Here is a 25,899-nt window from a genome sequence, read left to right as displayed (position 1 = left end):
ATATGTAAGTTACGTAGTTAGATTGTTTTATTTTCTCAGATTTTATTATTTTTGATGGCATAACTTTATGCCAACTGCGACATGATCCCTACAAAATTGATGATTTTTCTAAACCAAGGCCCACATACTAAAGCCACCATGCAGGGAATAAAACTACGTTCAAAATCATGAAGTTGCTTTTTTAAAAGTGATTTTTAAATCTTAACGGATGGATATAATTTCTGTCAAGTCCAATAAATAAAGTCATTCAAACATACAATCCATGCAGGATGGGATTTCTAAATGGGATTATCAAGGATGGGATTATCTATGGGATTTCTAAAGCCTATTTAGACAAGCAAGTAAAATGTTTCACGATAGTTGTGTAATTACTCAATCGTGCTTCGATTTGAGACTCTCGCTAGCTCTACTATAAAATTCAGTTCTAGGCACAGTATTTAATCTAAGCTAATTGTAAGATCTAAATCTTGTAATTAGCTAATTTTTGGAACAAATTTATAGCGGAACGGTTGGTTCGATAACGTTACAATTTAAGTGAACTGCGAGCGGGGATTGTAACACATTTTCCAAGAATAATGATCAATATGTATTTGTTTATAAAGTATGAAGATTGCACGCAAACATCGGCGGGCAAGATTGTAGTGAAAGGACGGGTAACTGAACTAACGAAGAAAGAAAAAATCTATCTCTAAGAAGTTCGGATGGTTGTCTGACTGCAAACTATTTGAGGACAAAATGAATGTTGAATAATTTAATGAATAATGAATATCGGCGGTCCCTACAAGAGCTCGCATGGGGCTGTATCTCCTCACATCGCCTTAGCCTCGTCTTCCTCATTAACTTCTCTACGCCGAATACAGATTAATTAAAAAGACCGAAAATTTTGCTCGTGCATCAGCGTAATATTGTATATGTGCTAGTAAACTTTACTGCGGTTTTCATCTCCGATGTTTCCGTCGGACGATAAAATTAGAGAATAAAATAAATTAGAGAATAAAAATTAGGAAATAAAAAGCAGGGGATTGAAACATCCCGCTAAAAGAAGCAATTTCGTATTATTAGTTGCTTAATAGAGGAATTTTTTTAAAAATATTTTTTTTTTACCTTTCCTTGGTTGATTTGTTGGTGAAAAGGCAGAGGTTATAATCTTCGGAACTTAATGAATTTTGCAAGCATCTTACTAGTACTGTATTTAATTTGCTGCTTCGTTGCTGGGGGACTACTTCATAATCACTTTTAACTCGATACGGCCGTGAAAGGTTCAGTTAAGATAGAACACTGAGTATTCACACTGTATTTATTAAAACATATCTGTACACTCGCGTTGTGCCCTTGTAGTCCTTACCAGCTAAAATCTAAAACATGAATGAGTGAATTCCGGATGTTTGCATAACCTAAATTGCGGAACTGAAAGTCTGAATGAAAATGGAAAACTGCTGCCACGAAATGAATAAATTTATACAATTCCCTAACATCGTGAGTTAGTCACAATGAAATGCCTTTAGCCTTAACAAATTATTTGTACCATCAGTCACCAGAAGTCGGGTTTGAGACAAGAATATTACTTGGAATTTTAAAAAATATGCTATAACTTTCTACTGACATGAACACCAATGTTGCAGAGTATTCGTCTCTCCACTTGTGGACTCTTTCATCGAAACTCCTGAAAATGTATTTCCATTTATATACATAAATGGAAATACATTTTACTTGTGTTGACTTTTGATACAAAAAAATGTTGGTTCTTAAAGTAATAATCTTAGATTTACATTACGATAATGTACATTACGATAAAATGTTTGTTGTAATAGAGACTAAATTAATCTACATAAGTCCTCAAATAAGTTCCGAAAATCACTCAAAACTGTTAAGAGCATAACATAGCTGCGTACAGAAAATTCCTATAGAGATAATAAACTTTAACGTAATTTTGTACGGTAATGTTTCTTACTCTCATTCGGTTCATGCAATTTGAAAATTGAAGGTTTGAGATGCAGGCGACATATAAGTAAAAAAATTAATTTTCACAATTCATTTAGACGGCGAGTTTCGCAGGTAAATAACCTGTGCAAAGATTGGCGTGGATGAATGAATAACTGTGGGCTCATAGAATGATTTCTAAGTTGCCTTTCATTTTCTGTACGTTAAAAAAACCTTCGCATTTGCTTCAACAAAGACAACTTCGCTAGTATTGCAGATGTAAGCACGTTAAAAAATACATCTACAATTCAGTATTCACAAAAGTTTACTCGAACATATATGTTCAATATTTCACCGGCATATACAAATTTGTACATTAAAACTCATGGATACGGTTTATGACCAGCAATTGAAATTCCCCCATCAATTTCACTTGCAGTACCCAAATTCAGTTCAAGACCTTTAAATAATTGCTTAAATGATTGATCATCAGGATCAATCATAATTTTAATAACATTGTACTAACATAACATTGTACATTTTCGTTGCTTAACAAACGGGAATTAAGAGAGAATGTTATGTAGTGCTCTCAATTATACCTGAAATGTCCCACAATATCAAATTCATTACAGATTAGCTGTTAGTTCTGTCGGCATTGTGTTCCCTGATGAAATTACGCCCAAATATCATATACATTCTGCTACCTTCCCGTAATTTAGGCCGGCAGTGACGCGTCATTAACGCCACGCAATCTCAAATAATACATACGCTTAAAATGGTATAGTGTTTAGTCCTACATTCCTTTTCCGCACTCTACTTATTCCCACACTCTACTTATTCCCATACACTATTGGTCCTACTCTCTACTTTTTCCCACTCTACTTGTTCCACACTCTACTTAGTGCTACACTTTACTTATTTGAGTTATTTCTATTTTCTCAACTACACGATTCTCGGTAGTTGAGCTCTCACCCTTGAAAGATCTGAGACACAAGTCTTGACTCGCGCAAATGCTGTCGGTCGAGCATCTACGATAGACTTTTAGCTTGATAAGTACATAGATACATGAAACGTGAACTAACATGAGCAGTGATGATTTACTAATGCTATATACGGACGATTTATGCGTGTCTGACTTGATGAAAGAGATTCCTCTCAAGCTTAGAACCGAGCTAAATCGACTAGTTAAAACAAAAGCGGCGAGATAAACTTGAATTATTTCACAGGTCAATTCTGTAGTCCCTTTTTCCTTCAAACATAGAAATCATTAAAATCCGAAGGCAGACACTGGATTATTTTGATTCGTGTAAAAAGTTCATGATAAACAAACTTTATAGCTTAAATGGCGATCAGATTTTGCCGTAATCTTCTTTGATGAGATCAGCTCCCTTCTCCCCAATCATGAATGTGACGGCGTTTATGTGCCCTGCAGTGAATAAAAAGTCTTATCAGTCGGTGTTTTAGAATAAATGATTGAAAACTAATAGCTTGTAGATTTGCAATTGAGTATAAAATTCAATAAGAGTATTCATCCAAAATTTCAAACGATTTTTCAAATAAATTTAAAATAAATTAAGATTCTCAAAATGATGTATGGTTTGAAAATCTAAATAATAGGAAAGAAGAATATTTCATTACCTGATGTAATGGAGGGCATTATGGAAGCGTCTATGACTCGTAAATTCTTGACACCTCGAACCCTGAAAATAAATGCAATAATTGAGATGTTAGTACCACGGGTTCAGCAAAGGGGGCTCACGAAGCAAATGAAATAATTTTCGGAAATGAAAATTTATTCATCACCATCAACAAATCAAATGAAGTGAGAATCATGGAGCAAAATTTGGCTTACGCGGTACATGAGCCGCCCATATGAGATGCAAAATGGAAGATGCTCGAGTGGTGCACTGGTGCCACCAGTTAATGAGGAAAAAAGAAAATGAGGCGCTGTGTGTCCAGAAATGGGAATTAGGAATGGAAACGGCAGCGATAAAAAAAGGCGATCGGTGCATAATTAGGCTGTTGGTTGGTGCGGTGGCGCAGCCGGAGGCTACAAGTGACTTGTGGCCTATGCTTCGTGCAGGCATAGACCACAAATTTTACTCGTAAATAAGACCTGGAACCAACGCCCAGCTTAACCATGCATTAACTTCACTCAGCTTCATGGCTAGAAGCCGCAGACTAACCTTGAACCTGGTAATCCAGTTAAGCGACAGACGGCTGAAAGATAATAGCGCCGTAGGTCTTCCATGAGTTCCAGCCAATGCTTAAGCATGCTCGCTCATAAGCAGGCAGTTAGCTCGCTCAGAAGCAGGCAGTTCTCTATCCGGCTGTACCTACTATGGCCTAACATCATCTAGCCTAACCTGTTCACGCTGTCCCGGCGGCTCACAACCTTATTGCAGCCATTGACTGGCTCAACCAGCACACTCGGACCGCTTTTCTAACTTCTTGCAGCCAATATGAGGTTTGGTTAGGTCAGCTCAGGTTTGCTTTGGGTGGAGAAAGGTTGCAGCTTATATGGGTTAGGCCTGAAGAGGATAGGCTGGAAGAGGTTTGGCCAGATACAGTATGGCCATGCTTACCTTTAGGAAGCTTATTTTACGGCTGTGGACATCCGGCGCTATGGCTTTGAGCACTTGATTTTATATAGGTTGTTATGCCCTCTATATAGCGTTCTTATACCTACGGAAAGAAATATGAACTAAGTGTTAAGTTTGGCAAAGCTGGCCTCCGGCATGCGCTCCGTCCGTTGGTGCTTGGTGCACTTAATGAGTAACTGAGTAAGATTAAGTAGTAAGTAAGTAGGGATGAGCGCCTCAGGCATAATGCCTAAGATTAAGTGCAAATATTCTGCCTCTTTTATGATTGATCACAAGACTGAGGCTGAGCTGAGCCCAAATCTCCCTGTTGTGTCCGGGTTCGCTTAGTCAATTCCACTGGAGAGTGAAACTCCGTAGGCTTTCGACGAAAAAAGGCTTGCGTTTGCAGATCCTTGATTGGTATGAAATGCCTATTTTTGTCCTCATCCGTGATTGAATATGGAATTTCTTAACAGATAACATCGACCTGCTCTCTGCCCGAGCCTCTTGTGGACCCACAACTATGCTTTGAACATCTTTGCCTGAAGAAGACTAGATATCTCTACCCAGCCATAAAAGATCACCAAGACCTTTCCGTTTTTTTCGGTTACATATGAGGAAGCAGCACCTGATTTAGTCCGATATTTATACAATCCTCGGACAATTTATTCAAAATTTTCATTTTAGATGACTGTAGTGGCTAAGTTGGACGGTAGGAGTTCGAAACACCAGAAATAATAACGATGAAAACAAGAGCCTCTTGTGGCTCTTTGCCTACCTATGGTAACGCCTGTTTCCTATGGTAAAGAGGCTCTTGAAGCTCACCTTGTAAATGAGTTCAGGCAGGTTCAGGCACAACCTTAAATTTTCTTACTTACTGGAAAGAAGGTGTGCGGTCTTTTATATAAATAATTGGGGAATGATGTTGATTCTACAAGTTTCTATTGTTCATTTCTGTGCATATGTACTATTCGGCCTTCCCTAACAACATGATAGTAAGAGTAGACTAACTTCAGTCTGGGCGTCACCACCCCCATGGGGTCGGAGTCTGGAGCCATCTTGCAGGTGCCGCACATGTGCGCTCCAGTGCCACTCCAGCCACGCACGAAGCAGCGCCAGTAGTCGTCAGATTCGAACGCGAAATGCGCGCAGTCAGGAATCGGCTGAACAATCAACGAGAGCACTTATGCTGTATTCGAGGTGAGTGTCATGTTAAAGAATTCGTATTCATATATCGCAGAGACGTCATAAAACTGGTTGATGGAAAAATGCTGAACTGCTTGAAAAAATGATAATTATACAAATTCAGTGCAAACAATTCAGTGCATTGAAAGATGTTCATAACATTCAAATGGCCTATGTGATATTTGATTTTCTTTTTATTTACTCTCGTCACAGAGGTAATAGCCTGATTCCTTGAAAGACATGAAATCATGATATTCTGTTGACATATGATACTTGTCGATATCCATGGGTATCGCCGTAGAATTCCAAACGGAACGAAAATCAGATTTTTTATGCCTACTGAAACTCCCCGACAGTTTAAAGAATTTCTATTACCATTAAATTATTTCAAAATTATATTTGCAACCTTGATTGGAGTCGAAAATGATTTCCATGTCATGCATTGGTTTTCTAGCATTTTATAGACGTTTCTTCTTCGCGCCTGTCATAAAATGTATGTTTAGCTTTAGCAATAGCTCACCTTGTTAATGGGTTCAGCGCCTAGAGCCCGCCGGAAGATCTTGGCATTTCCTAGCCTTCGAGAAGCCTTGGCAGCTGCAAAAAATAATTGGACATTCATAAACATGAATTAAATAAATTTTAATGTATATTAAAATTACAAGGCACATAGGAGCTACAAATGACGATTAGCAATATTTTCCTGAAAGTTATGATTTTGCGCGCAGAAACTCGAATCTGAAACCAAATGTCGCGCAATAGTACAGTCCTCCATCAATTTTTTTGTTTAATTGATTAATTGATACGATGAATTCATGTTAGCTCACTGGTGGTGTTCAAAAAATACTTTTTAGGTAAATGTTATACTGATATTGACGTACGTAGCGCCTGATGATGCTTGAGCGAGCTCCTACATTGTTTTTCATTCGTCACTTACATGAGGAATTGGAAAAGGTGGATGTGCCAAGAATAGTTTAATTGGATACCATTTTCGATCATGTCTGTTATCCAGAAGGAGCGATAAATAGCATCCATGACACACAAGGATATAAAATAAATAAACTTTTCTTTTCAATCGACACACATTTACCATATTTTATAACGAAAAATTTAACGACCACTTCGGCATTTGCCTGTTTCTCACGATACATCCTCTAAAAGCGACGGTTGCGTTACACATTTTCAAGTCTCAACAGTCACTTATTGTTGAAACTAGCGAAACTACCCAAGCGCGCTTTAGTGAACTAACAGATTACATTTAATCGTACCTTCTACTTCTGAGCGCTGTAACTGACAGTAACTTAACTCGAGTTATCAGGCGTTTAGATGTGATTGAAATTTATGAAAGTTCATGTCCCTGTAGTTAAGAATTTAAGACAAGATTAAAATAAAGTAAAAATAATTACTTACGTGACTTGAAACATTCATAATTGAATAAGTCAGATGAAGTTGTTGCATTCCATTTTGTATTATTTATTGTTAATATCTGGATGTATCTTCTTTGGAATAAAACGAAAAGTGACTTCATGCAGAAAACTGGCGAAAAACGGACGAAAGCGTTAAATTAAATAACAATAAAAATATCATTTGTGAAACACTGCGGATCTACGAAATTTCGAGATTAATAACACAATCGACGTAAATTTCCTTGCTCACACGCACCTTTGACCATGAGCTCAAAGTCGTCGGGGTGACTGAGTGAATTGTGGTCCAGGACGGGCGGATCGAAAGGGTTCTTCGACATGAGGGTTACCGTCCCGACGCTCTTGGGTCTGATTAGCATCGGGGTCATAGAGAAACCATCTCTTCCTAGAAACGGTCGATAATAATCTTGTATCTGTAAATATAATTACGAACGTATGGTACTATTGAAAAATAGTGTTATGATCGACACAACTTGTTAGAATTATTTGTTTAATTGAATCTGCTTTTGTCTTAACTTTTCCGTAATTTTTCTAAGCTTATATGTAATTTTTGTCTAGTTATTTAAATTTTTTTTCTCTAAATTAATTTTCATGCCTCTATTAAACTAAGCAAACGATTTTGGTTAAAACACGTTTCGTAAGGCGGGAATTTCGATAGGTCAGTTGTCTAATGTAATGCATTTATAAGTCGTCTGAGTTTACTGTGGTTTGTCTCCGGTGTTTTCATTTATCACAAGTACTACCAAACTGAACGATCACAAAAGGCATATGTGGAGTGGGCGCGCTGTGGATAAATTGCAGTAGCTTGTGCACCACGACATACGAGTAACGACCAAAAAATAGCCGGAATGCCTATGCGGACTGGCGAAGTTTCGATATTACTGCAGTCTCCCAGAGTGTGAATATTCTACTGACATTCATCAGTTATTGTGCCACGCATTGGTGCTCTAGAAAACCGCGTTTCACATTCGTACTTTTTTGTGACCCTTCTATTGTGCGCTCGTACTTTTTTTTCTGATGATGGCTGATTTTCGTGAGCAGAATACTGCCATCAAATTTTGACACGGTTGTTTCGTAGCCGTGGGAATGAGTTAGTTTACATCGAACGTTGACGAGTTCAGCGCGAGGGAAATTCCAGTCGAGGAATGCGGTGTCACTTCGAGAGTATAGGCTTCAGAATATATAAGGAGCCTATAATTTTCGACAAAGGTTGTTCTACTGTGGTGACCGTCACGTCAGTATGGTCTGCAGCTATCTCCACAACGGCTTCGGCCGTTGGGCGGCGGGTCGCCAAATAACGGCCTCGCTAAAAGTCGAGTCATTCATACCACCACGATTCCGATATAAAAACGTCAAAAATTAACAAGCATCGACCACGACTTCGCCATATGTACGGTCAACATCAAAATTTTGGCTGCGACTCAGTCGTGAGACAACGCGAGAAGTCACGAGTTGTCCAACGATTATAACACCGGCAATCATGGAGATTCAAGTATACGGCAATTCTCTTCGGTACGGTCACATTCACCATCAGCAGCAGTACGGCAACGAGCTTGGAGTAATATATCATCGATTATGAAGACGAACGCCAGCATTTTGGAGTACATACTGGAGTCCAGTCGTCATAAATTCTACGGCCAGACTGATCGTGAGACATCTAGATCAGCGAGGCACGACGGCAATGGAGCAAGAACGACGGAATGGAGCATCACCGCGTAGCGGGAATGCGCGGCTACGGATACGGTCAGGCCGCTGAAAATTCGGCTGTAACGGTCGTGTGCATCATACAGTCGTTTAAAACAGTCGTACGACTCAACGTAATTGCAACGGATCAACGTTTCTGGTAAATAGAGAGAAATTTTTGTGATGTTAACTGATAGGTTCTCAATTTGATTGTGTTCAGATTACCTTTTTCATGTACTATAATCCCTAAGATCGACGTAGAAGTATTGACAAACCTGCGGAACTGTCCCAAGCGACTTGAAGTTCAATCCAGCAAATTCTAAATTAAAATTTTCGATAAATAATTATATTTTTAGAGAATTATCTGTTATTTATGTCGCTCTTTATTACGAGTCCCTCGCCGTAAATTGGTGCCTTGAACTGAATGCGAACCTGCGTTTTTGCGGCCACAACGCAATGTAGTAACCACAATAAATTTAAATCAGTTAAGAAGCAGTAAAGATAAGTCAAGAAAAATACAGATTCAATCAAACAAGTAATTCTAACAAGGTGTGACGATCATAACAATAGTGTCATTTACGAGCAGAATTATTCGAATAGTGAGATACACATACGATTAAATTAAAACTTTTTGACGAGCCAACGTTCGCTGATGTTATCATGGTGAATGCATGATATCCAACTGTACTTTATTCCCGTGTATAAAACCAATAAACATATTTGTAACAAAAACATGGGAGATGAATATAAAAAACTTGCCGATTTCTTCATAGGTGCAAGGGAGAAGAGACCGTAGTCTTGAACCAGCAGTCCATTTTCTTGGGTTATCAGAATGTCCGGAATATGGGGTTCCTCAGGACTGCCTACATTTAATTGGTACAGAGCACAAATTCCCGCTGGACTTGTCAACGGACCTGCAGCCAAAGGAAGTTACTTTAATGAAATAAGGTTTTACATTACAACTAAGATTTCGTATTTTTGGCGGATACTCACTGTTGAATCGTTAAAATATTTCGACTTACTCGTGAAGAGATTCAATGATTTGGTGTAAAATTTCCGCAATTTTAAAAATAGGACCCGAGCCAGAAATGACAAATTAAATTCGGAAAACGGTCTACCGGTGGCAAATATTGCACGAAAAGCTTTTTAGCAGTCACAACTTTGCTTATTAAAACAAGATTAGCTTTAATACCCATTTAAGAATGTTTCGAAAAACTGAACTTTTGACTGACCTGAACTTTGAATAATATGCCGAAGACTTTAAAAATAAATTCACTGTTGAGAGTAATTTAATTCATAGATGGAAGAATCATTTGAAGGCTGTTCAAAATCTCGTTTGAAATTCCAGGTTTAAATTTAGATCGATCATAAACCATCATAAGCTGGAAAATCAAAACCAACATAACTAAGTACAACCTCACATTCGCTGATTCTGGAGTTGAACTGCAAAAATCTCGACGAGTATATTGATGTTTTGACCAGCTTGGGGAGATGAGTATACAACAGAAGTGCCACAGAGCAACCAGAAAGGATAAGGAGAAATTTAAATGAAGAAAAGAAAGGTAGACGGCACTAAGTGCATAATTAGGTTGGTTTGTATTAAGAGCTGGAATAACGTCAGATGGTGGAGCTAATAACGCGACAGTGCCCTGGTTGGTTTGATGAAGGACCGTGTTATATAATGGGATGTCGCATTGTTCCTGTAGTTTTTGTGAGAATACATCAAATCGGACTAGTGTCGATATTCGATGAATCGCAATGCTGAATTTCTTGACATTTATATTTGGGAAAGTAATGTTTTTGATATTGTGTGTGGCGGTATCCGATGTAAATGAGAAATGATCCAGCATATGCATGATATAAAATGCGGTTTTTGTTTGGTTGGAGAGAATGGAATATTTATATTATGTGTAGATTTGTGGGGGTAATGCTATGGCCAAGAATCTGAATCCACTTGATCATAATACCATGTGATCTGAAACTTGAATAATAACACTGTCTTCCTTTATTCATGCATGGGTAGAAAGTATTTTCAATGTAGGTGTCAGGTGTTTTTCACATTTTAATGAGGATGATTTTGACGACGGATGCGTAGCAGGAGGCAAAGATATGAAAAATTGGAGCAGCATAATTACGGATTGGTCATGTGATGGATTTTTAGGTAATGACTTCTTTTGAGAAACCCCAGCTGGTGCCGGCTAGGATCTTCAGGATTTGTATGGACCTCGCTGCTTTATATAGGCTATTTTATGGACGTGAGTGTGTATCCGAGTGAACTGGGAATCGCAGGTAACTGTTAGGATTTTTGGTGGCTTGTCCAATGGAATGCGAATGTTGTCAATGTAGAGAGCTCGGGAGTGACGGGCAGAGTGAGCACTCGGGCAGAGTGAGCTCGGGAATGACGAGCATCGGGAGTGAAAAGTGTTCCAGGGCTAAGGCCACTCTTATGACGGTGGACCAGGCGGAGATACCGGACAGCAGCACCGCCGGGTCCTCCTCCGAGGTGTCTAGTCTGGGAGGGGGGGACGTCTGTCGGAGACCACCACTGCCGTGCATCGAATGGACTAGCATGATCCTTTCCCTCAAGAACGTAGCCTATAACACTTTTTGACTGTATAATTATTAGCCGCAAGCCACCAGACAGATCACATCCATTGAATTAGATCAATCAGCCAACAGGAAAGCAGCCTGACGTAGAATGGCCCAGCGTCGTCCGCCAATACGCGAAAAAATTTTACACCACCCGGACGGTGCGCGCCGGAGCCGTCCGTCTCTGCCCCGAGTGTCGAACGGCCACGCTTCGTACGACGATAAATTTTGTAACAGAACTATGCTATCTGAAACCTTACCCCAGATGCTGTGAGCTAAAAGTTACGTAATTTAGCGAAGCTGCGGGAAGTCGCTTGTCGAAGGACGATAGATTTTGGAACAGAACTATGCTTTCTGAAACCTCACCCCAGACGCTGTGAGCTAAAAGTTACGTAATTTAGCGAAACTGCGGGAAATCGCTTGTCGAAGGACGATAGATTTTGGAACAGAACTATGCTATCTGAAACCTAGCCCCGGATGTTGTGAGCTAAAATTGACCGTCTGGTGTTGCACGGCAGGAATAAGCAGGATGCATGCAGTTCCATTGGCGAGCTGGGGCTGGTTGGTCGCAGTCCGCTGTCCGCAAGTTACAGTTCGAGCTAAAGTCAGGGTATGAAATGATGATTCGATGTAACGTTCAGTTGTGGACAACCATTACACTCTGGGCTATTCGCTTCAGAATGTGGTGGCGTAAAGCTCCTAATATTTAAAGCAAGATGATGTCACGGGCTGGTTACCGACGGATGGCTTAATCCGCAGCTGATTGGTGGTCATCCCGAAAAATGCAAGGCGTTCTTTTCAGGACCGATTGGTGCACAAATTTGGTGGTGCACAGCTGCAAACCAGGGAGAGGTGATAAATATTGTGAGGATGTCTGCGTAAGAGGCGATGGTCGTGGTCGTGACAGACAGTCAGAAATCAAGTGGTTGTAGAGGGCTGGGGAGATGACGGACCCCTGAGGAACTCCGTTATATATGCTCATGAAATGGGACCGGGATCGCAGGTAGAGGCAGAAATATAGTCAACGGACCAAGTTGTGGTGTAGGGTAGATTCTGCAATCATGGATAAGAGAACTGATTGGTCGACACTGTCGAAGGCTTTCGACAGGTCGATCGCGGTTGCCACATTGCGAGCAGGATGCCTTCTAGAGTTGAAGCAGGTTGCGATTCGGTGCGAGAGAGGGAGGAGTGAAGTGACTGTAGAGTGGCCAGGTTTGAAACCGTGTTGAGACGGAGATATAGCCAGAAAGGCTGTGAGGTGGGAGGGCAGGAGTAGCTGCAGGATTTCATAACCTAAGCAAATTAGGAAAAGTAGACGATGAGAGGAACAGTGATCCTTCTGTTTCCCGAATTCTGCAATGGGGATGATGAGGGAGTGTTCAGATGGGTAAGGTGTGTGACAGGGATTTTGATGAGTTGTGTGAGGAATTGGAATGTATTTATCGGATGGACGGAGTGTTGTTTGTGTAATGTTGTCGCCAATGTTTTGCATTCTGTCGTGTGTGGTGATGGTTTGGTGGTGAGAGATAATGGATGCAAAGTCTGTAGAGTGTGGAAGAGGCAAGCTTTTTGGCAGGGACTCATTTTGGTAGGTATATGTGCAGCGATGAACCTATATAATTTTATGTTCGGATAGATGTTGTCCGGTCTGTGAGATAGTCTGAGAGTGTTTCTGTAAATAAATGGTAGATGTTGAGTTGTTCGACTTTGTACTGGAGTCTATATTGTTGGTTGCTAGATATGGCTGTTATTGTAGTGGTGCATTTGACTATCCACGTCTATGAAAGTTTAGCGAAGGAGGATTTTAATTAATAGCTCGTGTAATTTCAGTTTCCCACATCTCAAGTTTTCAAATAGTCTGTAATAGCACATGTTTTAAACCAAGGGTTTCGGACTGTCGTTTTTCCTTTTCTTTTCGTCAGCGTTTGTCAATCGTTCTCCATCTCATTTCATCGCTTCCTTCTCTAAAATAATTTGCTGATTATGCGTGTATCCCGTTCTGCTGTCGTGATATATCGTATTTATATTTTTTCGAATTCTTTCTGCCAGTGCGTTATTGCTTTGCACTCTTGTAGATTCATAATGATTTTTTAGAACCTATCATAAGCCCTGGCAACGCCATAGCCGATTTAAAAAACGGTCTCTTCTACGCATAAAAATACAACCACAACTTAATCAAGAAGATATCAACCACAAAAGAATTTACGTGTTATCAAAAGTTTAATTATATTAATAATTATTATTATTGACCATTATAAATTTTCATTACTCATTAATGATTAACTCATTTTTAACCATTATAACAAGAGACTCGTATAAGTGAGATTCTGTGAACATCCTTAGGTGGAATATTTACCTGATCTCCTTTCAAAATAGTTCAGCATGGCACTCGTCCCGACCCGATCGAAAATGGAAGACGAAATGTTGGGATGAATGGTCCAAGTTATTCCGCGAATAATTAAGTGTTCTTGGTAATTTTGTCCAACTCCCGGCAGGTCGACTCGACTTTCAATCTGAATCGATTAACAATATTTTTCTTACATATTTGATTTTATATACGAAAAAATTTAAACTTACACAGCTTTCTGGCTCTGAAAATTTTTTCGCATAACTTACGTCACTCACTGAAATGTCTTAATTGTGTTAAGACAATTGAGTAGGTATACTACTGTAAACTTCCACAGAAATTTGATGCATTGAAGACTCGATCACATATTGTTAACAATTTACCAGTGAAAAGTTTTACCGACAAAATATTTGATAGCGACAAAGAACTAACAAATCTGGTACCTACGCGGCAATTGAATTCAACAATTATGAAGCTTGATGATGACATAAGTAAAGATATGGTCGTACGCTCTATGACTGCTGGCATTTTTCCTGAGAAACATCCTTCTTCCTCATTACAACTTCTTGCCTAGAATAAAATACTTAAATTTAGCAAAGGTAAGCTAAGTCTTCTCCTGTTGGCGCTCTATTTTGCGTGTCGTCTAGAAAATTACGTACAATGAAGCGTACGATAGTATTCCAAAATCCTCGGATATAGAAAAAACTAAATTTATCTTTCAATCAGACCCTTTCCCATTTTACTGCCCTAAAATTGACTGCTGCCAAATGTTTTTGAAATCAATATCTCAAGATGCAATTTTAACTACTTTTGAGTTTAATTTGGTAATGAAGTTTATTTTCTTGCAGTTACACACTGTTTTCAGTTCAATCCAGTTTTTAACAGGAGCTATTAAATTATGTTTTGCTTTAGTTACATGCTGTTCTCTGTTCTATACGAAGCTAGTATAATGAGATAATTTTGTTATTTACTTGCGATTTCATGATCTCATCATTGCTTCTTCGTAGCATTATTTTCGTTGATTATATATTGCATATCATCTAGAAGCAAAGCCCATCAGCTAAAATAGGCATTGATATGGAAAATTTAAATCACTTATCGTGTTTTAATTTATTGTAGTATAGTGGTGCTCTAATATGTGAATAAAGAATAAATGGTACAGAACAACGAATGTGTACATAAATTTAGATTCGTCTAAATTCATCTAACCTATAATTTGTTTTCACCTGTTCCTTTGGATTTTACTCACCCCTAGCTTTTCTAGTTGTTTTTTAGGCCCAATCCCCGACAGCATCAGTAGCTTGGGAGAATCACCTGCGCCTGCTGATAGTATAACTTCTCGCTTGGCAAACGCTCGTTTCACCTGATTATGGATACGTTTCGATATCAAATTGAAAAAATACTATTTAACATATTAGTATAATTCTAAAATCCGTTAACTTACGCGAAATTTATTCAAATTTCAGATCCAGGCGCGATCACATATACATATCAATTCCCATCAAATAAAACATAATTTTCTGAAGAAGCTAACTTCAATGCATGATCAATAGTATATCAAATTTTAATAAATTTTCGAAATCTTAGCTAACACTTGCTTGTTGATTCATGAAGGGTAATCGCTCAAGTTCACTCTTGAAAAAAATTGTCATAAACGATACCCAAATGAAAATAATAGGTGCAGCACCGATAATTATTGGTACCTATTGGTGGAAATTATAGGTGAAACACCGATGGCGCATCGATGGCATTTCCAGCCTACGTTCCACATTATCGGTGGCATACAAGGGGTTAGCCAGCAATAAGCATCCGATGATTCAGACCCTATAAATCACTGAAGAATTTCATCGTTGAAAATTAGGTGCACTTCCTACCTCTCGATTTATTTGTGTTTTACTGTCGATTGTTGGCAGAAGTGGCCACCCATCGTTACCTCACCCATAATCCACCACACCCATCAATAATCATTGATGCGCTACTCTTAATTTATATTTGAAGGGAAGTAATTAAAAATTAGAGAAAACTGGAACTTATTCAAAAATTTAGCACCATTCGTGTCAATTAATTAGCATTTAGACAATTTTGAATCAAAGGAATGTCTAAGCTATGAGAGATACAATTTTGGTGAAGGTTTTAAAATATCAGTTCAGAGAAGAATACCATTCATTTTTTCCATTTCCTCACCTTATTTTTATGAACATATTTCACTCCAATCGCCCGATTTTCTGCATCCATGATTATCTAGATTGGAGTAAAAAATATTTCATATCAATGAAAAATAATTAATAAAAAGTTTCGGCAAATTTAAATACATAACAAAAGCTGATTTCAAAACTGATACGCGCCATTATAATTTCAAACACATTTCAACATTACTATAGTTCCAGGCTAAATTCTAAATATAGTAATATGAATCAAACACCTTTCAAACACACGTGTATAGGTTTTCAAATTTGCTCTCATATCTGCTTGAAGATGAGGATCGTGCATGAACACCGCCAACTGCACCTCTATTATATGTTCAAAGAAATAATCTGCATGACTGCATTAGTTGCGCGAAATTTCTTACCTTAATTACTTGGGAATTGATTTGCAGTTTAAGGTTCCGACGTCGTAGGCCAGGCAACAAGAACGCGTCTGCCGTGGTCACCCGTTCTCTGTTTTTGGTTGTGAGTTGGAAGATAGCGCTCCCTGAAAGGTGAAAATATGAAGCATGGTTATGAGAAAACTAGCACGTCAATAGTGCTCAGAGAGAAAAGTACTCAATTAATTCCATTGCTTTTTGTCTCCATTTCTATATTAATATGTATTGAAAAGTTAAAAAACAACAAAATTGTTCAAGCTGCGCACGTGGTAAGTTAACTACTCTTCTCATATAAAAGTTACATTCTATGAATTGAAAAATTTTCAAAATTCTCTGCAACCATGAAGGATTACGTGTTGATTTCGACCTTTATGAACATGAAAGAAACGGTAAGAAGATTATAAACAAGGAGTGTGACAGTTATAATGAAACCAATACTGTTTGAAGATCAATGCATGTTAGAGGTAGAATTTGGAAATATTTGGATATTTCAATTTCATGGAAGCCTCAATTTAAATGAATTCTAACTATATTATAGTAGGAGTTGGTACATAGCACCGATAACAGTATTTAGTTGAGATTGAAGAATTAAGTTTTATTTAAAGTATATTCACAAACAAAGTCTTTTGTCTAAAAGAATATCAGCCTAAGCATCAGCATCCAACATTTCATGTAATAACGATTTTACTTCATATGTCCGATTCACTATTTTAACAATGTTTGCAAGCACATGTATAGAGTTCAATATTAAAGTACTGTATTCATTTCTCACCAATAGTTGTGTCTGTGTTGTAGTCCACCTCAGCCAGCCCCATCTCCTCGCCCGCTCTGATGGCCACCCGACAAACTGGAGGCTTCCAAGCAACCTTCTCCACGCCAATAGGACCTCCAGAAGCTCGGAATGGAGCTGCTCCAAATTTAAATTCTTCATTCAATGCTTTATTAATCATATTACTTGCTAACGTTTAATATTAATTGTTTTGTGCGCAGTAGAACTTTATTGAATGAGTTCTAGTTACTTGTAAAGGTTAGATGAAGAAGCGATTTGGTAAAGACCGAACACCACTTATGCTAGATAACTTTGATTATCACTCAGTACAGTTGGTCTAGAATGTGACTCCCCATTACACTTTAATTAAATTAATTTTTAATTAATTAAGGGCCTTCAATTTGTGTCATTTAAACTATTTGAAAGATCAAGCGTTCCAAAAGAGATCAATGAGTTCTATTCTCCTCACTTTAGTTCAGCACGTGTCCATTCTCTGTCCAAAAAGTGTTATCAACCTCTTCATTGAACAGAAACTCAATTCCTGGACGAAATTCGATCGAAATTTAATTTATTTCAAATTTCTACATCATGTAAGTTTTTCAGCAATAAGATTAATCATTTTCTCACCATCTCGAGGCTTGAGAGGCCCCTGGTAGTCTTCAGTTTTCTTGAAATACTCCAGGACAGTTTTATAATCCCAGCCTGGATTACCTTGCGCTGCCCAGTTTTCGTAATCCTGAGGAATACCGCGATGATACATCATCTGGTTGATGGTGCCTGAGCCGCCAATCATTTTTCCTCTCTGGTACAGGCCTCCCTAAGTGAAAAAAAGCAAAATAGACTGCAAAGTTTGCTATGAACTATCATTCAACGAACAAACTGTACGTATTCAATTCGTGTTGAGCAGTTGAACCTTAGCCGTTACCAATATCAAACATGTTTCATTTTCATGCCTATGTGTCTAGTCTATTGTTAATGTCTGCAACATAAATTTCTACTTATGTCTTGCTATCTCAAACACGTCCCTCACGCCACCACCTACGCTTCAAATCCGATCGGGTTGTCCTAAACCTAAAGAATGATTCACGAAAACTTTCTGTTTTATATTTCGCGCCAAGCAGCCAGATGTTATAGAAAAAGAACAGATAGTAATTCATATGAAAGGTAAGGTCATGAAGTTTTGTGTAGATACTAAAAAAATACGATATAACAAAGGCAGTATGCCTTTACTCTCGAGGCGTACTTTGCTAATGACTGTTCCATTATCGCAACTCAACGAACATTCAGTACTCGGTTCCGTATTCATCTTTCAGGTCGGGTTTCCTGATCGGAAATCGATTGTTACGTGGGTGAACACATTCAGGCCACATTTCCGGCAGCGTAAACGAGCAAACCATGCGTTATTTGAGTGATGACAATCCGCGTGAACTCCATCAACGGCCACTTCATTGTGATCGCGTAATTGTGTGGTGTTCGATGTCAAAAGTCGACATAATTGTCCCTTATTTCTTTGAGGATTACGAACGCGCAGTAACGGTGACTGCAGCTCGGTACACGCAAATGACTGATGCCTTTTTTTTCTAAAACTGGCTGAAATGAATGTCAGGGATGTATGGTTCCAACAGGACGAAGCCGCTCGGCCCACACAGCGCGATGTTCAATGGATTTTCTTTGACAACATTTTTGCAAATTAAGCGCCCTATCTCCTTGAGAGGTGACCTTCTTTGGCAGGCCCGATCCCTCGCTTTGGCTCCGTTTGATTTTTTTCTATGGGGTAATCTTAAACCAATTGTGGATAAAAACTGTCCAAAGACCCTACTTCGTTTGAATAACAACATACGCCAAGTCATGGCCAACATACCCGTCAATATGTTTCAGAAAGTTGAACGGACCTTCAAAAATCGACTAACTGAATGCATTGATAATGAGGGTCATCATTTGTCCGATCTCATCATTAAAACCAAGTGATACAAATAACCAGGTAGTGTTTTTCTAACATAATTTATATTGTAAAAATATCTCTACTATGTCTTTTGTATTGAGCTTTCAAATCAGGAAGTTTCCGTGAATCGCCCTGTTGAAGGCTTGAGATCCAACCTCGGTCATCCATATACCCATGCCCAAATCCCCAAATACCCATATCCCTGTATCTCATATCCCCGTCTCCCCATACCCCGGTGTCCCCATATCCATACCGCCATAACAATTACTCATATCCCATAACCTTCATCGTTAACCTAACCACCTCATCAACCATCATACCCATTCGAAAGTTCGCGACCACAAGCCGTTTGCGGCTTCATTAGATCAACCTCTTGATGCCATCTGACTGTCCAAAAATGCTCCGGTAATTTTTTTGCCGTAGTGAAAATTTTTACCACAGTCATGTGTATGTATAAGAAGGAAACGGTAAATTAAGTTTCGGAATCGAAACAAAAATTAGAATTTATAACCTAGAAAATTTAATATCATGAAAAACTTCAAATTATTCCAAGTTCTTACTATATTTTTCGCGAATTGCTCAGAATATTTCTGAGGACGCTTCTTGTAATAATTCATGTATGAAGAGTTGGGAAACTCTGAGCCGAAGTGGAGGAATGGAACTTTGGCAAAAGCTGGAGGTTGTCCTCCGGCTTCTAAAACCAGCACATCCCATTCCGAAATCTCGGCCAGCCGACCAGCCACCACACTTCCCGCCGAGCCTGAGCCCACTGCAAGAAGAGTCAGATGAATGTTAGTAGAACGTAGAAGTATCAATAATTCTCTATTACTACTATCATTTATACTATAGTTCTCCTAACTATGGTTTCAATCGATGTATATTTTTGAAGAATCCCAATGATCTTTGAAAGTTTCAAGCGGACAAAAACAATTTGCATTTATCAGTCAAGGTTTCCCTTAAAAAAAGCGCCTTAAAATCCGTGAGTTTGAAGCAGCAGAGGTTGAAGAAAAGATTCTAAAATTGACTTTGGACATAAGGCGTTGTACTTTCAAAATATGCTTAACTACAGGTAGCGGCCTATTTCTCGTCTAAGATTGGTAGGTTTTGCTTGAAAATCTGTAATTTATAGAGTGACGTAATAACGAACTTGTAACTATTTTTTTTCTCCTGACGGAGTTACATCCAATCCATGTATTTACTCTGTGAACGATTGAGAAATCGTTCACGATATATTATATAGATTTTTATTATTATTGTTTTCAATTTCTTTATCAGGGTGGCAAATTGTACATATTCGTGTTGATGAACTCCCAGTGAGGCCGGTTGCATCACATTCCCTCATGAACGTAGCCTATAACACTTTTTGACTGTAACATTATCAGCCGCAAGCCACCAGACAGATCACATCCATTGAATTAGATCAATCAGCCCGCAAGAAAGTAGCCTGACGTAGAATGGCCCAGCTTCGTCTACCAATACGCGAAAAAAATTTACACCACCCGGACGTAGCGCGCCGGAGCCGTCCGTATCTGTCCCGTGTGTGGAATCAGCCTGCGGTCGAACGACCACGCGTCGTACGGCAATAAATTTTGGAACAGAACTATGCTTTCTGAAACCTAACCTCGGATGTTGTGAGCGAAAAGTGACCGTCTGGTGGTGCACGGTAGGATGCATGCAGTTGCATCGAATCATCACTTCATACCCTGACTTTAGCTCGAACTGTAACTTGCGGACAACGGACTGCGACCAACCAGCCCAGGTTGCCAGTGGAACTGCATGCATCCTGTCGTGTACCACCAGACGGTCACCTTTAGCTCAACATCCGGGGTTAGGTTTCAGAAAGCATAGTTCTGTTCCAAAATCTATCGTTCTTCGACGAGCGACTTCCGAAGCTTCGCTAAATTACGTAAATTTTTGCTCACAGCATCTGGGGTTCGGTTTCAAATAGCATAGTTCTGTTCCATAATTTATCGTCGTACGACGCGTGACCGTTCGACCGTAGGCTGATTTGTTAGAAATTTTCTCACTTCTTGTATATTAAAATATTGGCGTTCATTTTCTCCATACCTATCGATAGGTATGGTCTTGTAAATAGTAAGAGTTGGCAGTAAGACTTAGTGTTATAAACATCCCATTAATGTAGCTCCGTTAAGGCCCGTTTCCACTACGGGACTGATTCTGAAGGATGAAGACTGGCCTGAGACCAATAAGCCACACGGCTGGGCCGCAAAACTGGCGTGAGCGTTTCCACTACACGCGTGTGCTGGGACTGCAGGACTGAGACTGACCGTTTGGGCTACCGCACTCGCTGGTCTTTGAAGATAGATTATGCTGCGGCTCTTGCTTTACTAGCTGTTGTCACTATGTTCAGGAGGAAACAAAGATCTATTTACCTAATAGCAGTTATGAAACGCAAGAATGGTTTTAAACTTCTCATTAACATAGTTTATCCGTGTAATAACATTCACCAAGGGATTAAGAAACGGCATTATCTTATTATACCTTTAATGTGTCGAGAAAATTAAATGTAATAAATACGTCACAATGTTTAACCATATCTGGTTTTTGGTCTATAGATTTAGATAGGTTTCATAGCGTGTTTCATAAATGCTACTGCTATTATTAGTTATTGTGTTTATTTACTATTTACTGAGCATACATATACACTGTAAGTGCAATAAGATTAATTTAGATTATTCAATTGGATTTTAGATTTTCTCAATAGAGTATAAATAGTACTACTTCCTTATGTCTCAAAAATTTAGGTAAGTCGCATCACTCGCGTGTATAATGAACACCGATGTGCAACATTTTACTCTATTATAACTGATGTTATGCAAAATTCACGTATATTTTGTAACTGTAGGGAAATTGTAAATAAATAGCTGAATAAGCATGAAAAAAATTAGATTGATATTTTATTTACGAGCGGAGTTATAATGACTATACGTAGTGATAGATTCTCATCAGGATCCAGCCAAGCCTGCCTGAGGGCTTGCGGTTCTCAATCGCAGCCTTAGGAAGCGATCCAGCAGCGGCTGGATCGCCTCTCAGCCAGGTTCGGCTGGATCGCTATGGGATTTTTTCACGAGTCATTTAGTCATTACTTCTCCGCGCGTAAATGAAATATTAATCTGAATTTTTTCATGCTTATTCCGCTATTTATTTGCTATTCTTCTGCAGAAACAAAAAAATATTTAAACTTCATATAAAATTAGTTATGATAGAGGGAAATTTTGTACATCGATGTTCATTTTACATGCGACTGACCTAAATTTGTAAAACAAACGGAAGTAATACTATTTATTGTCTAGTCGGTATTAAAGGCATATCAGAATAAACCTCCATCTTTAAGATATTTTCTAACAAAAGATTTTTTCATCACTGCTAAATCAGAGATTTCACATTTTCTTGGGCAGCTGCAGTTTTGATGAAGGAGTTGGGGAAAGAATGAGGGGAAACTCACGCCGTAAATAACCCGCCTGCAACTCTTGTGATGGAGGGGAGCACAATGAGAGGCGACTAATAATAGATGGCCAGTGGTCGGCCGAGGCCAGGCCACTAATTCTAGCCGACCGGAGGCCATTCCTCGGCCACCTGTAAGCCGGCCGCAGCCCCAAGATGGGTACTGGCTCAGGTATCATATTACAAAGGCAACCAGCTCGAGCGTAGCAACTTGCCGATCTGAAAACAGAACAAGGGTTCCACATCGTAGTCGCGAGTCCCTCATTTTCGAACTTCGCCGCACTGTGACATAGTATTAGCCTTAAGGCTTGTAGTCAAAATGCAGCGAAGTCTGAGAGCGAGGTTTTCGCGACCATCGTGTAAAATCCTTGATCTGCCCAAAGCTCGGCCAGCCGCTACACTAGAGCTTGTTCTCTTTACAATATGATATTCTAGCCAGCCCCTTTCTCGCGGCAACTGGTCGCTTCCAGGTGGCCGAGGAATGGCCAGCGGTCGGCTATAACTAATGGGACTAGGTCGACCACTGGCCACGTATTATTCTTCGCCCCTCATTGACTTCGCCTTTACCATGCCACCCGTCGTGAACTGACAGTTGAGTAATTTACGACGTCTCTTTCCCCTCAAACATTGCACAACGTCTCCATTTGAGCAGCTAGTATGCGGGATTTTCCCTCCGCGTATCAGCAGACTCGATCATAACTATTTTTCGGTAGAAAATATCTACAACAAGGAGGCTGATCAAGGAATGCCGAGTATACCATTCAATGTAGAATAAAAATTACAAACCGTTTACATCTCGAAAAAAGTAAAAAAGTGGCAGAAATGATGAACAATAATATTCAAAGTTTCTTGAAATTTCCTCTCATTAAAACTCTTTTAATACAAAGTTTTCATATTTTTTGTTACTGGTCGACGCTTATAAATAAATAGCTGGGTAAGTATGGAAAAATCCATATCTTCATCTCATTTGCGAGTGGAGTAAAGTCTATCCTAATTAGTGAAGAAACGCATAGGGAAGAGCTGAGCCTGTTCGAAGCCTCTCGGTTCTCAATCAGGGCCTTAAGACTCAGCATCAAGGAGCTCAGGAGCTATATAATCGCTTATGGAGTTTCTTAACTATTACTAGGTTGAATAACTCCCCTCGTAAATAAGGTAACAGTCTGAAATTTGGAATGCTATCCTGGCTAGTTATTTTCAATATGCAGGCATTAATATATATTATGTAAACATTTTTTATCAACTGATATCAGAAAGGATAAAATTTTGCAACCCGATGTTCGTATAGTGTGCAACTTTTCTAGCATTTTCTCGATAAACGTCGGTTTTAACGGTTTTAAAGAGATGCCTTGTTCGAATAAATCCTTGATAGACGTAATTACTTAACCTCATTTGTAGACAGTTCGATAAAATGGCAAAAATATATCACAAATAACGTTTTTGTCATATTTTCATCAAACGTTATCGTTGTTATGTCCTACATGGAAATTAATATCATCAAAGGCTCATGGAAATTACTATCATCTAACTCTACGAAAATGTTGAAAACCTATTCTGCCCACCCTTTCTTGCCAGTAGTAAGACGAAAATTTGAATTTATTGAATTAAAGCAGTGGTTACTGACTACTTTAGTCATAATTACTTTAATTGTGAGGTTAAGAATTCTAAACTAAAGTTTTTCTTTGACGAGGGAACCGGTAAAATTATTGAGAAGTAATTTTTATCATACACACCTATATTGATTTTTTAAGGGCCGTGCTACTATTTCTAAGGCAACATTGACAACACTTATTATCGCAAAAACACGGAGTTATCCCGACAGTAAAATAAATGGGAGAGCTATTGATCTCCCTTACCAATTTATCAATACACTGATATTGAGGAATGTTTGTTGTTGAACGAATTATTGTTTAGTTCTACAAACAGATGTTCCACTTCATAATAATGAATTTATGCAACTCACCGACTATGAAGTCTACGATGATATCATCAGGCATGACACTCGTAGGATATCTAACGGGCTGAAGGAAAGTGCCTGCGAGTATGGCCGTAAATCCCGCGAGAAAATTAAAAACAGAAAATTGAGTCATTTTTTATTTAATAAACACGTCCGATATAAACTACAAAAACGGTTTTCTGGAATATGCCACTTCACCTTAGAATTCAGATTTATTCTAAATTGAGATTTTCTGACGGACTCATAAAACCGAAGTAAAGTTCACCACGGCCGCTTGAACAATCAAATCGGGCGTGAGGTATGACTCGTTCTTATAGCCACACGGGGAGTAGTTGAGGAAAACTTGTGCGCTCCTATAGCCACAGGAGGAGAGGGGTAATTGAGGAAAAGTTGTTTCCTGCCGAAAGAAGGGAAGTCCTAGACGCGCAGACCAAATTTTCCTCACATACCCCGAATGTCCAGCGTCAGTGTAACGAACCTCTTGCGTACCAGTATTATACGTATGTATATTGGCTAAACTAATGTAAAAATAAGCGTTAGAATAGGAGGATGTATTTACAGTGAAGGAATTTATTGTTAGGAGTTTCAAACGTTACACATTTGAAAATTTTTGAATGAAATTATTTGAAAAGGCTACAGAAACATTTTTTATGTGTTATAATTTAATTTTTTACAGATAATTTGTGCTTGACTAAGTCTTGACTCGCGCAGAAGCTGTCGGTCGAGCATCTACGATAGACTTATAGCTTGATAAGTACATAGATACATGAAACGTGAACTAACAAGAGCAGTGATGATTTATTAATGCTACGGACGATTTATGTGTGTCTGACTTGATGAAAAATTGCCTCTCAAACTTAGAACCGAGTTCAATCGAGTAGATAAAACAAAAGCGGCGAGATAATCTTGAATTATTTCACAGGTCAATTCTGTAGTCCCTTTTTCCTTCAAACATATAAATCATTAAAATCCGAAGGCAGACACCGATTGATTTTGATTCGTGTGAAAAACTATTGATAAATAAACTGTTTAGCTTAAATGCATGCGATCAGATTTTGCCGTAATCTTCTTTGATGAGATCAGCTCCCTTCTCCCCAATCATGAATGTGACGGCGTTTATGTGCCCTGCAGTGAATAGAAAGTTTTGTCTTATTAGACGGAGTTTTAGAATAAATAATTTAAAACTATAGCTTGTTAATTTGCAATTGAGTATAAAAAGTATACATCCAAAATTCCAAACAATTTTTCAAATAAAATTAATATTTTCATAATGATGTATGATTGGAAAATTGATACAATAGGAAAGGAGAATATTTCATTACCTGAAGTAATGGAGGGCATTATGGAAGCGTCTATGACTCGTAAATTCTTGACACCTCGAACCCTGAAAATAAATGCAATAATTGAGACGTTAGTACCACAGGTACAGTCTAGGAGGCTAAAGGAGAAAATAAACAC

General features: G+C 38.7%; 2 protein-coding genes across 3 annotated transcripts in view; both read right to left on the bottom strand.

Moving 5' to 3' along the window:
• Positions 1-1,296: 1,296 nt before the first annotated feature.
• LOC108671569 (glucose dehydrogenase [FAD, quinone]) lies at positions 1,297-24,574 on the bottom strand. Of its 2 annotated transcripts, none has more exons than XM_018159128.2 (14): positions 24,448-24,574; positions 19,583-19,791; positions 17,708-17,897; positions 17,084-17,221; positions 16,297-16,418; positions 15,912-15,968; positions 14,977-15,090; positions 13,737-13,893; positions 9,551-9,705; positions 7,347-7,521; positions 6,208-6,281; positions 5,514-5,665; positions 3,559-3,620; positions 1,297-3,346 (listed from the first exon to the last, which is right to left on the bottom strand). In XM_018159128.2, exons 1-14 carry the CDS (start codon positions 24,572-24,574, stop codon positions 3,270-3,272), a joined length of 1,809 nt encoding a protein of 602 aa, XP_018014617.1. In that variant the 3' UTR covers positions 1,297-3,269. The 2 variants fall into 2 exon arrangements, with proteins under 2 accessions (XP_018014617.1, XP_018014618.1); XM_018159129.2 differs by having other exon boundaries at positions 17,084-17,218.
• The window catches only part of LOC108671570 (glucose dehydrogenase [FAD, quinone]), a 40,080-nt gene continuing 38,745 nt past the window's right edge, over positions 24,565-25,899 (bottom strand). Inside the window, exons 13-14 of the mRNA XM_018159130.2 lie at positions 25,764-25,825; positions 24,565-25,566 (exon numbers count right to left, since the gene is read on the bottom strand). Coding sequence (XP_018014619.1) covers positions 25,490-25,566; positions 25,764-25,825 — 139 coding nt within the window. The 3' untranslated portion in view covers positions 24,565-25,489. The remainder of the gene's footprint in view (positions 25,567-25,763; positions 25,826-25,899) is intronic.

Source organism: Hyalella azteca, unplaced genomic scaffold (genome assembly GCF_000764305.2).
Source record: "Hyalella azteca isolate HAZT.00-mixed unplaced genomic scaffold, Hazt_2.0.2 contig11868, whole genome shotgun sequence".
In the NCBI taxonomy this organism is placed as follows: domain Eukaryota; kingdom Metazoa; phylum Arthropoda; class Malacostraca; order Amphipoda; family Hyalellidae; genus Hyalella; species Hyalella azteca.
Note: the sequence above shows the minus strand (reverse complement) of the source record. Positions and strands in the feature narration are given on the sequence as shown.